The following is a 13,100-nucleotide window of genomic DNA, read 5'->3' as shown; positions in this document are numbered from 1 at the left end:
TTAAGAACTCCCAATAGGGAAATTACTACAGTACAAGGCATGGTTGAAGGTCAAGGGAGTACATATAGCCAAGTCTGCCAGTGCTGTTGCTGCTGCTCATCAAATGATCTTCATTTTTCCTTACACCACAAAAGCATCTAGAACAGCAAAAAGAAGGGAGATCACTGCCACTCCAGGTGAATGAGTACTGTCCTAAAGACAACATTACATTGGCCAGCAGAGGGGTCTTCAGACTCAGGGTGCTGCTACTAAGCTCTGACTTTATTGCAGGAAGAGTAATAGACACAGAATAATACTGATGGGCATGAGTTGCGCTCACACCATGGTAAACTGAACCATGTATTTACCTCACAAGCTAGGTTTACACAACGCATTAATCCAAAATATAGTTGCAAGTTTGTGATTCAGTGCATTCTGCAAACACAACATATGTAGCCTGTGTAAGTACCGTGTATCAATTATATCAGTATCATGTTTCAACTGTATTACAGCACGCAGAACTAGAGACCACGAAGAAGCAAGAGCAAAACTTCCAGGAACGTTGGCAGAACAAAACGTGTTTATTACTGCTCGATTTTCACCAATCAGTCATTTGGCAACAACTGAAGAGATTAGGGAAGACCCACAGATCAGCTAGATATGAGCTCACTAATATTCCCAAGGAATATGCAGTGGAGGTGAAGAATCGATTTAAGGGACTGGACTTAGTAGATAGGGTCCCGGAAGAACTATGGACAGAAGTTCGCAACATTGTTCAGGAGGCGGCAACAAAATACATCCCAAAGAAAGAGAAAACCAAGAAGGCAAAATGGCTGTCTGCTGAGACACTAGAAGTAGCCCAGGAAAGAAGGAAAGCAAAAGGCAACAGTGATAGGGGGAGATATGCCCAATTAAATGCAAAATTCCAGAGGTTAGCCAGAAGAGATAATGAATTATTTTTAAACAAGCAGTGCGTGGAAGTGGAAGAAGACAACAGAATAGGAAGGACAAGAGCCCTCTTCCAGAAAATTAGAACCATCGGAGGTAAATTCCAGGCAAAAATGGGTATGATCAAAAACAAAGATGGCAAGGACCTAACAGAAGAAGAAGAGATCAAGAAAAGGTGGCAAGAATATATGGAAGACCTGTATAGGAAGGATAACAATATTGGGGATAGCTTTGACAGTGTGGTCAGTGAGTTAGAGCCAGACATCCTGAAGAGTGAGGTTGAGTGGGCCTTAAGAAGCATTGCTAATAACAAGGCAGCAGGAGACAACGGCATCCCAGCTGAACTGTTCAAAATCTTGCAAGATGATGCTGTCAAGGTAATGCATGCTATATGCCAGCAAATTTGGAAAACACAAGAATGGCCATCAGATTGGAAAAAATCAACTTATATCCCCATACCAAAAAAGGGAAACACTAAAGAATGTCCAAACTATCGAACAGTGGCACTCACCTCACATGCCAGTAAGGTAATGCTCAAGATCCTGCAAGGTAGACTTCAGCAATTCATGGAGCGAGAATTGCCAGATGTACAAGCTGGGTTTACAAAAGGCAGAGGAACTAGGGACCAAATTGCCAATATCCAATGGATAATGGAAAAAGCCAGGGAATTTCAGAAAAACATCTATTTCTGTTTTATTGACTATTCTAAAGCCTTTGACTGTGTGAGCCATAACAAATTGTGGCAAGTTCTTAGTGGTATGGGGATACCAAGTCATCTTGTATGCCTCCTGAAGAATCTGTATAACGACCAAGTAGCAACAGTAAGAACAGACCACGGAACAACGGACTGGTTTAAGATTGGGAAAGGAGTACAGCAGGGCTGTATACTCTCACCCTACCTATTCAACTTGTATGCAGAACACATCATGCGACATGCTGGGCTTGAGGAATCCAAGGCTGGGGTTAAAATCGCTGGAAGAAACATTAACAATCTCAGATATGCAGATGATACCACTTTGATGGCTGAAAGCGAAGAGGAACTGAGGAGCCTTATGATGAAGGTGAAAGAAGAAAGTGCAAAAGCTGGCTTGCAGCTAAACCTCAAAAAAACCAAGATTATGGCAACCAGCTTGATTGATAACTGGCAAATAGAGGGAGAAAATGTAGAAGCAGTGAAAGACTTTGTATTCCTAGGTGCAAAGATTACTGCAGATGCTGACTGCAGTCAGGAAATCAGAAGATGCTTAATCCTTGGGAGAAGAGCAATGACAAATCTCGATAAAATAGTTAAGAGCAGAGACATCACACTGACAACAAAGGCCCGCATAGTTAAAGCAATGGTGTTCCCCGTAGTAACATATGGCTGTGAGAGCTGGACCATAAGGAAGGCTGAGAGAAGGAAGATCGATGCTTTTGAACTGTGATGTTGGAGGAAAATTCTGAGAGGGCCTTGGACTGCAAGAAGATCAAACCAGTCCATCCTCCAGGAAATAAAGCCAGACTGCTCACTTGAGGGAATGGTATTAAAGGCAAAACTGAAATACTTTGGCCACATAATGAGAAGACAGGACACCCTGGAGAAGATGCTGATGCTAGGGAGAGTGGAAGGCAAAAGGAAGAGGGGCCGACCAAAGGCAAGATGGATGGATGATATTCTAGAGGTGACGGACTCGTCCCTGGGGGAGCTGGGGGTGTTGACGACCAACAGGAAGCTCTGGCGTGGGCTGGTCGATGAAGTCACGAAGAGTCGGAAGCAACTAAACGAATAAACAAAAACAACCAATTATATGGACCCTGGGCCACGTTTACAGAATAGACAGACACACATTTCTTTTCCATAGCAGTCATATTATTCCAGCATGCTGCTATTGCTAGTGGGGAGTGATAGGTCGCAGCCAACTAGCTGTTATCCCAATATACACTAGGATAGGACAGGATTAATTAAAACTCTCTCTACCCTCACCCAAGGGAAACACATTTTCACATACAATTCTATAGACATGTCGAAGTAAAACTGGCCCTTTAATACAAAGCCTCAAGAGCACATAAATTAAAAACAAATTGTTCACCTCTTTCGTAGCAAAATGAAACAAGACTTCCCCATCTTACAGTACTTGGGGGCATGTAATCCACAAGTGTCATCCTGAAAAGATGACTTAACAATGAGTGCCTTTATTTCAGGATAAGGTGGAAGCCCATGTTACAGCTAATGCAATTTTTCCTCCTTCAAATCAGTACTGAATAAGACAGGATATGCAAAGCAGCAATAATTTAAGAGGGGGTTGTGTAATTGAGCCTACCTTCTCTTTCAGATTAGCACATATTTCCTGCTGCTTTCTTCTATTATTAGCCAGCATCATTTCAGTCTCATAAGCAGCACAAGCTTCTGTGAGAGTCATCACTGCCTTCACTAAGAATGTTTTCCTAGCTTGAACCCAGTTGAACATCAACACTCTGAATTGGTTCCTGGTAAAGTGATAGTGGTCCCAAGACTTTTCATGAGCAACCTGATGGGTAGAAGGAAGAAACAAAAGAAGGAAGGGGTATTTTGAGAACTATCTTCTAAATCCTAATAATTCAAGGTTGCTTCAATTAAATGTTAAAAATGCACTATTTGAAGCCAAGAGTAAGCCAGCTAATAAAGCATGAGAAAATCATGCCCTTCTCAGGAACTAAAAGGAGCTATGTTGCAAAGTATTTATAAGGGTTAACATAACTAAATCAACAGCCCAGGAATGTTTCTAATATATTGACAGGAGATCAAAGGAAAGAATAAAAGGTATCTGCCAGCTGAGAAAGCAGAAGAATTTAAAGCTAGTCTTCTCCTCAAGTCATCTCTCATGGATCTATTCAACTGCCCCACCCCACCCCACCCCATCCCACTCCAAAATTATTATACAACCTTGTCATTTTGTGTAGAAAAAAAAGTTTGTACAAAATGCAGCAGGAATACAATATGTATACAGTAAAGCTAATTGGGGTATCATCGTGGATTTCACTGTGATGTGTAGAGAGTTCTATGAATGAATGTTCCATTATTTAAAAATGATTTGATGCTTCTGTGTCTTGCTTTGAACTCAGAAAAGAAGCTGGGCTCAAATCTAAGGCTATGCACTTTTGAATACTGCCTGTTAGTGTGAGCATGCAGGTATGTTTTTATGTTATCTCACCTGCATTTATTTGAGATACCAAATGGCTCTTTTGCTTGCCTGCTAATATTTGTGAATTTGCTGAACATTTAAATGACAATTCCAAGCAACGTTCAACAAACATTTGGAGGATGAGCAGTATCTTCTGCTGGGTCAGCTACCTTTGGTACATTACTCTTAATTATTGCATCTTATTTATGTGAGCCATTCTGAGTTTTTGGAAAGCAGGTGGGGCATATAGTATTTAAGCAAACAAATGGATATATTGAAAAGTGAGAAGCAATCTATACATAAACAGGAAGTACTCCTGCATGTGAGATGCAGCATGTGTGCTTGTGGCAATTTCCAAATTTGGCAGCATTCTGCCACATTCTGTTGAATCCCACTCCAGGCGGTCCTCGACCTTTAGGAACAGCTGCAACTGTTGATGATGGATTTAGAGGCAAATAGTAAGCTTGAATGGATTTAGGGGACTGCAGGCATGGATTTGAGAACCTGGAGCTCTGAACATGGAGCACCTTGCTTACAAGCACATCACCCATTCACATATATATTACAGTACAGTATTTCAACAAATACCACAACCAGTTTGACAATGCTGACTTGTGCAGACTGTGTTGCATTGTGCTCTTTTAATATAAACATATGAATATTTGGTACTACTTTTGGAGGGATGGAATTATCTGGAACACATCTGAGAAATTACAAGGATCGTGGGGAAAGAGAAAAGGAAGAATCCTAGGGCACAAGTGCAATTCCATGTGTGCAGTGCTAAGTGAAGTCTTATATTCAACAAGTCTACTAAAAACTTGTTAAACTGAATACTCATTCCAATAATTGAAAAAAAAAGGAGAAGTTCTACAACTTACAAGGCTTTGTCTAGATTTGTGAGGTAGAAGTTTCTGAAGCATATCCAAACAGAGCATTCTTCTTCCTTGCATGCCACTTGGATACTGACCAGTGACAACCTGATATATCCAAAGATCTTCTTCACCCCACTGGAAACTGCTGTAAGAACAAAACGGGAGAAACCTAACATAATCTTAGGGCATATCCGCACTGTACCTTTAAGCTGCTCCTGTCCTGTGTTCATGGTGGCTTGACTCTAAGCCATCTTAAGAAAATCCTGTTTGGACTGTGATGTTTTGGCAACAGCTTGCAAGGTATTCAGTCCAAATGGCAGACTACCGCATCCGCCTATTGGACAGTTCCCCTGCTGCTGAGCCTTCCCATCTTTCTGTTCCAGGAAAGCAATTGCCGATCACCTTCCTTCCTTGTGGGTGAGTCTTCTTGGGTAGATATGCTTTTTAATGGGTGTCTGTGCATACACACACACAATATGTAGACAAAGATAAATTAAAGTTAAAGCAACTTTAAATTAAAAGTTAAAGCATCAACATGCATATATCTGCACAGTCTGCTGCAGCTTCCATAACAGTCTTTTTCCCCACTAACATGGCGAAGAAGCACTTCCCTGTTACGCAGACTGTTCCCGGGGGAGTGGGGCACGGACAGGGTGCTGTCATCCATTCCTACCCTCCAAAAATGGTTGCTGGTCCATACTGGTGATGGAGCAGACTGGCAGTGTGGATAAGCCCATAATTTCCAATAAGAGGCAATCATCACTGAAACTGTCACAAGCTACCTTGATGAACATCCAAGTCCTGTCATAAAGCCTTTTGAAACTGATTGTGCATGGGCATACATAGATCCAGCTTACGTACTGACTTTGCAAGTGCTCTTTTCTCATTCAATACAAATATGTGTTTTTTTCTGTCCAGGGCAAATTCTGATAATACACTTGTTCATGTTTTCCTGCCGTTCCATTTGAAGAACTAGTTGTGGAAGATGATTATTAACTACTGCCTCCGTCATCGTGTAAACCTATCCTCCCCTGAGCAGTTTCTGTACCCAGTTATGTCTTTTTGAAAGGAGGTGGGCGATGATGGAAGGGGCAAGACCCACACCACCTTTCAAATAAATAGGCATGAGCAGAAGGCAAACAGGACAAAGTAAGAATAAGATCAGTCAATAAGAAAGGACCTACTGTGGCATCTAATAAAAATAACCAAGTCTCTTTTCTCCTTTGGTTAGAGTCAGTTTGTTCCAGTAATATTGAAAAGTCAGGATCCTTTTTTGCTGTGCTTGTTTTTTTAAAAAAAGAAAGACTTACAGTATTATACGCTCTTAACACTGAAGCACAAAAACAGAGTTGTAAAAAACAAACAAACCAACCCTCTACAGCCGAGGGGCCTAACACACACTAGCTCGGAGGAACACGGACATAACAAAGGAAATAGCCTGCAGCCAAACAAAACAATGTTGTATCTATTAAGAGCTCGGGATGCAAAAAGCATCCGCCTTTCCCTGCCATTCCAGGAATTATTCTTTGCATTATACCCTTTCAAGATTCACAGTTTTAAATACGGCTGTTGCAACAAATGAAAGAGGAAGGGAAGGAAGGAAGGATTAAAATACACAGGATGAAAAATATTGGCATCATTTTTTAAACACGTCCAAGTTGTAGACGTAGAAATCCTGTTCAAACGGTTTATACTGAAGGCCATTGGACACTTACATATCACACCAAGTCAGGACTCTGAGGAATCTGGGTTTGCTGTGACCATGTTTGATCACTCCCACTTTATTCCTCTTACCAGCAGAAGTGGCTTCACAAATTATTTTTGCAGTTTTAGTGTGATGTGACAGTCAAGATCTGGTCTGGGTCATAAGCTGAAAGCAGACCATGATTTGGTCTGGCTTGTTAAAAGGAAAACAAGTCTGAGTTCTCAGTGCATACATTTCACTAAACACATACATACACAGTGTCCATGATTTTTTGGCTAGTCATGTCAGTGGACAGTAACTAGACTGCTTGCTTGTGGAAAGCACAAACACAGCCAACTATGAGAGAGTAGCCCACCAATACAATTGCCCCATGTCTAGCATAATCCATGTTCTCATGGTAGATGCTATTTAGTAATACAGCACAGACATGAAGAGAAGGGCATAGAAGATGAGACATATCGGTATTGGACTCTCATAAGGCTTATATATTTTGGGGTTATCATATAAATGCAAGATTGTTCCAGAGGCAGCACAACTGGGCAGCTGAGTACCAACCTACCAGCACAGACTCTTATATAACTTGAGCCAGGTTTGCTTTAGGAAGATTACTGTCTTTTCCAGGAAATCTCCTAGAATCTCTTGCTGAAGGATCTTGATCAATATGAACAATAATTCCCCTCAACATCAATAATGACAGAACTCATCTACACATCTGACTCAGATGCCTGTGGAAACAGCCAGGGCTTCAATGCCAGCTATGTCCATTAGATTTCCAAAGGATTCCATCTATTTTATTCAGGGATTAAAAACTGAAATATTAGGTAAAATCAAATTTTATAAGTGATATCTTGCAGCTTCCTCTTGGAACAATTTTTGATTTGACCATTTTGCAAAGGTAGCATGCTAAATGGTTTTCAACATACCTTCAAGTAACTAATACTTTATTTTCAGCATGGATTTCAACAAAGCATATCATTGGTGTTTTTGTTATTGTTGTAATATATAAGCCATACTTCCTTTAGGAGCTCAAGACAGTATGCATAGCACTCCCACTTCCATTTTTATCCCCATAACCCTGTGGGTAATACAGAGAGAGAGGCAGTGACTGATCTGAATCACCCAATGAGCTTTCGGGCTGAAGGTCGACTTGAACTTTGGTTGCCCCAGTCCTAATCTGGCACCTCAGCCTTTACTGTACACTACACTGGCTCTGCTTACAAGAATCTAAGAGCTCTTATGGGAAAAAAGCTAGTAGCTAGGAAAGGATGGTCTCTCAACTGCTCAGAAGCTTAACAGGATCAGGCCTGCTTAGGACTTAGCTGGGAATCCCAAGGCTATAGGCTAGACAAGGAAGTCAAACATCATCTCAGAAAACAGCAGTGGCAAACCACCTCCGTATTATTGCCAAAAAACTGCAGAGGCACGTTCATGTCACCCCAGGGGCTGAGCTGGGCTTAAGAGCTTCTTTACCTTTCCCTTTTAAGAGAAACACAGCAAGCACAAATCAATGACCTCATATCAGCCTCAGCATGCAGGATATGCAGCCCACTCCTATGCAGGTTTACTGAGAAATATGTCATGCTGTGGTTCAGTAGGGCTTATTTTCAGGCAAGTGTACACAGGACCATAGCCTGAGGTGGTATGAAACAAAAACTTACCAAGTGGAGACAATTTAGATTAAACAGAACATGACATACAATAATAATTATGAAAGCAGAAAGATTGCCAAAACAGTGTACAGTTTCTATCAATCAGTTCTTCTGAACAAAATACAGGGAAACGGCTAAGAAATGTAGGGTTTTTGAATATGGATCAGTGTGCAACTTCTATTATACTATAGTTCAGTTAAAGCATCCTTGGGTGTTGCTCCTAAACTCTGAAAGATATTCCTTCTGAAGCTGCGATCAATAGTGTACCCTCTGTTTCATTAAGTCCATTATGACATATCTTTTTAACTTGGCCCTTTAAATTTTGATTCTTTTAATTGCTGAAATATCTTGGTTTATGTTGTAATTATATTTTTGTTGTTGTTGTACAGCACTTTGATAATTCCTGAAAGGTTGGATAAAAATATTCCAAATAAAATGCGTAACAGGGCAGCTTCAGCAGGCAGTATTGATCCTGTGAAGCTGAAGGTGAAATTCTTTTTGTTCTCTTTTCTACATCTGTGAATCTTTTTGGACACAGTGTTTTAACATTATGCACTGAAGCTTTGAGCCTGCAGGTAACTTCCTACCCTCACTAGCATGACTGCAAAGAAGTTGAAAACTTTGGCTGCTATCTTTAAACTAATCAGGTCTTCCTTCCCATGTCTACATATAAGCTTAGTTTAGACTGCGGTTAGTAAACAAAGCATTGATTGAAGTTTGATCCAATCTGAATTCCCTGCAATTTTGGTATAAGGGAGAATCTGTGATTAGTTTAACAGTGAAAACAAATAATGTATGTCCAACTTCCTGCTTGTAGATGCCCTTGAACAGGAATGGGGTACAAAGATTGCAGGATCCAAGATTTTTATAGGCTTGTGTCCAATGATGCATATGAACTGGTCCTATATAATGAAGTTCTGCGTCCATCATTATTTTTTTCAGATTCCTAAAATGTTTCTGAAAATAAAGGTTATTTAAAATCTTTGTTTTAAATTTATTTTTCAGATAAATAATAGAACAACAGATATCTAAAAGGCTTATTGAGAATCAAGGACAAAAGCAAGAACAACCTGGTTAGCTAGAATTAATCCAGAATAATTTCTGCAGTGTTCAAGGGTCCTTATTTAAAATCACATAAATTACTGCATTTTTCTCATTTGTCAGTCACTGAATTCTCAAAAAGGGGTATGCACAGCCACCTTAACTTTTAATACCACATATACCACCAATGCCTTTAATATGCATTGGGCTGCAGTATGATATAATATAAATGATAAACCAATTATCATTGGGATAATTTGGTCTCATTGTGTTTGAAATATGCCTTTCCCCTCCTAAGCCAAGATAACTGAAGCCTGGTTTTCATCCAGGAACAAAAATGGTAACAAAGGATTAGGAAAGCCTGTTTTTCAGTGTTGGTTTTGAAAAGGATTACATAAAAAATGACCTTCCCAACTTTATTTTAAATATTAGACGGCATTCAGCCACAAGACAACAGCAATTATAACTTACTACTGAGAGGTTATGTTCTTACAGCCTACTACCCAGCATTAGAATTCCTCCTTAGACTGTAACCAATTATTTTCTAGTAGATTCTATACAAAACAAAATATCAGGCTCCCTCCTGTTTCCAGCATTCATAGCCATTCTCTATCTGTGACCTTATGAATACATCATTGTTGGGAAGATGCACAGCTTTCTCTTTGTAAACTCAAAGGAATTCATTACTGCTATCACTGGTCAATGTCAGCATTTCACATATTTCTCAGCTGTGTTGACTCTTAATGGGCAATATAAGCATGCAGTCGTGGCTTATTCGTTACTCAGTTTGCAAAAGTGGAGAGGATCTTCTAAAGTATCACATGGTATGATGGGTAAATTATGGAAAGCCAGAAAATAGACAAAAGGTTTCTGGAGAAGTAAAAATTTCAATAGAAGAAAAAGACAGATAGACAAATGGGGAAGAACTATAGCAAAGTGGTGGAACGTTTACTGGGCATTCAGACGTTCCTGTTCGGTCTCTGGGTAGGACTGGGAAAGACACCTGTCTGAAGCCCTAGAGGAATACTATAAAAATGGGCAGAGAACCTACAACTTCCAGAAGTTGCTGAACTACAACTTCCAGCAACCCTAGTCACCATGGCTGTGATAAGGAATGCTGGGAATTGTAGCTCTGGTGTTGACAGTACTGAGTTAGATGGACCAAGCTGGCATAAGAGAGTACACAGCATCTTTAAAAGTGTGCCATCATCTAAAATGCACTAAAAGCAGAGCTAAATACAAATAGCAATCCAAAACAAAACAAAACAAAACAAAATCCCACAACTAGGACACACAAGGAGCATAAGCAAGATAAATCACATTGTTTGCCTATTATAAAAGGGACATTAAGTCTGTGTTTCCCAAAAGTCTTCTCAGAGTTTGCATAGCTAGTTAGGCTAGTCAGTAGGGCTATTACCACATTACAGGGAACAAATGTGTGAGAGAAAGGGAACTATGACAAGGACCGGGCTAGTGGAAGTGTCTATTTTATTTATTTATTTATTTACTATCCCACCTTTATTACTTTTATAAATAACTCAAGGTGGCGAACATACCTGATACACCCTCCTCTTCTTTTCCGCACAACCACCACCCTGTGAGGTGGGTTGGGCTGAGAGTGAGTGAATGGCCCAAGGTCATCCAGCTGGCTTTCATGCCTAAGGTGGGACTAGAATGCTCAGTCTCCTGGTTTCTAGCCCGTTGCCTTAACCATTAGACCAAACTGGCTCTCTATAGTGCGAATAGTGCATGTTTTTGCATTTCCAGAATCACTTAATTCTCTAGATAGGTATCTCTGCTAATCTCCAGCCCAAACCAATGGCAGTTATTGATACAAAGGTCATGTAGAAAATGCACCATGATAAAATCTCAGGTTATGAGTAAGTGGTCTAAAAAACTGGAAGTTGGAAGGTATGACATTGATTGGGTTCACACATCATGCTAAGCCACAGTTTAGCCATGTTCCATTGAGTAACTCTGCTAAATTGAACTGCTCTTGAAAAGGATATGGAAGCTTCAGCTGATTCAGGTAGTTATGGGTCCACTAATGTTTACCCATATAACTACTATGGGAGAGCACTGGGTACCTGTTAGTTTCTGGGGGCAAAAAACTGCTGGTTATAATTTTGCAAACCCAATATGGCTCAGTGTCTAAATGCACTACCTCTGAGACCTCCTTCTCCGAGATGAATCTGCCAGTGTGAAAAGATCAGAGAGAAAAGGCATGTTGTGGGTCCCACTCAGCAATGGAATGCCATCTACACAGACACCGTAGTAGAGCGTTCTCAGTAATGGCCTCCTCCTTTGGAAGACTTTACCCCTGAATAGCTGAGCCATTCCCTCCCTGTGACATTTTAGAAGATGTATAAAAGCCTGGCTCTTCGGAAAGGCACTGGGGATGACGGAAGTTATGCTACCTCAATTGGTGCTGCACCAGATGATTACTTGTTATTTCTTTTTCTTAACCCTATTGTATATGCCTTTTAAGCTGCTCAGAGTCTCGGGAAATGGTGCATCATCCAAGTTAAAGTAATAAACAAGCAAGCCACAATTGGCCAGTTACTTGCTAAAGCCATCAACTCTGATTTACAACTCACAATGGCTGGATTTGCCCAATAATGTAAGCCAAAAGCAAACAAACTGCATTATTGTTTAGTACAATGTATGAACCCACATTTTTAGCAGCAAATCTTGCTAAGAGATCAGTCTACTTCCCCCTTTGGAATCACAGAAATGCAAGTATTCAGATCCCAACTTGTTTCATTTTGAGAGAAGAAATTGCTTCTGAGAAATAGAAAATCACAGACTGAATGTTATGTATCATGCTTCATTAATTTTAAATGTCAGGGAGTGACATTCTTATTAGAACATGGCATCATTTTTGTTTCCTCAAAGAAATATGAAAAAGAATAGAAAATCACACAACTATATCAATGTAAAGTATATCACTTTTTCAAATACTCAGTATTTGAAAGTGGAAAGTGGAAAGGTTTATGGGGCATTCATTTCAAATCAAAACAACAGAAAGCTTCATATTGTACATACATACATACATACAATGTAAAAATACACAGAGCTTCAAGAACCTTCCTTAATTAAATTTCAATATATTCAGTACAGGATTAACTGGGAGCAGACTCAGTTATCAACATCAGAAATGCATTTTGGATCAATATCTTTTTTTATTTTTAAAAGAAAAAAATCATTGTTACCCTTGCTGGTTTTAGGGTGTCTGTCATTTCAATGGGTCTTTTGAATGTCTGCTGAATAAGGGAAATTGGTGTCTTATTCTTCTTGCAGTACTTTGGGAGATTTACATTGCCCTGTGTTAGAGTAAATCTAACATTTTAGTCAAGAAAACAAATATTTAGGCACATTCAGCCCATTATCTTAAGTCCCCCAGAAATGTCCACAGAATTTTCTTTCAGCTGAAGACTAAACTTTGGGATGACAATTTACAATGTTGGTCCAGGACTTTGATTCAGCATTTGCTGCAACCCACTTGTCTTCAAAAATGTATGATACATTTTGGTTTCAAAATGAAGCAGAGCACAATTTGTGTGGACACACTGTTAAATACAAAATAAGTTGGCAGGGGGTTCCCTGCTAATTACTGTAATAAACCTGAAGTGATCACAATCATATTAAACAGTAACAACAAACCTCCACTATAGTATGCATTCTGCAGGAACAGATTGGAATCAATTCACATCAGATACAACATCAGATACAACACAAATCTTGGGAAAAACAATCCCTTACAAAA

The 13,100-nt window shown here is 39.8% G+C and overlaps 1 protein-coding gene across 1 annotated transcript in view; it reads right to left on the bottom strand.

The window, feature by feature from the left end:
- The window catches only part of LOC134507573 (coiled-coil domain-containing protein 148-like), an 82,323-nt gene extending 78,895 nt beyond the window's left edge, over positions 1 to 3,428 (bottom strand). Inside the window, exon 1 of the mRNA XM_063318342.1 lies at positions 3,228 to 3,428. Coding sequence (XP_063174412.1) covers positions 3,228 to 3,374 — 147 coding nt within the window. The 5' untranslated portion in view covers positions 3,375 to 3,428. The remainder of the gene's footprint in view (positions 1 to 3,227) is intronic.
- Positions 3,429 to 13,100: the final 9,672 nt, after the last annotated feature.

This window comes from Candoia aspera, chromosome 1 (assembly GCF_035149785.1).
Source record: "Candoia aspera isolate rCanAsp1 chromosome 1, rCanAsp1.hap2, whole genome shotgun sequence".
Taxonomy (NCBI): domain Eukaryota; kingdom Metazoa; phylum Chordata; class Lepidosauria; order Squamata; family Boidae; genus Candoia; species Candoia aspera.
This window is presented reverse-complemented; position numbering and strand designations above follow the sequence as displayed.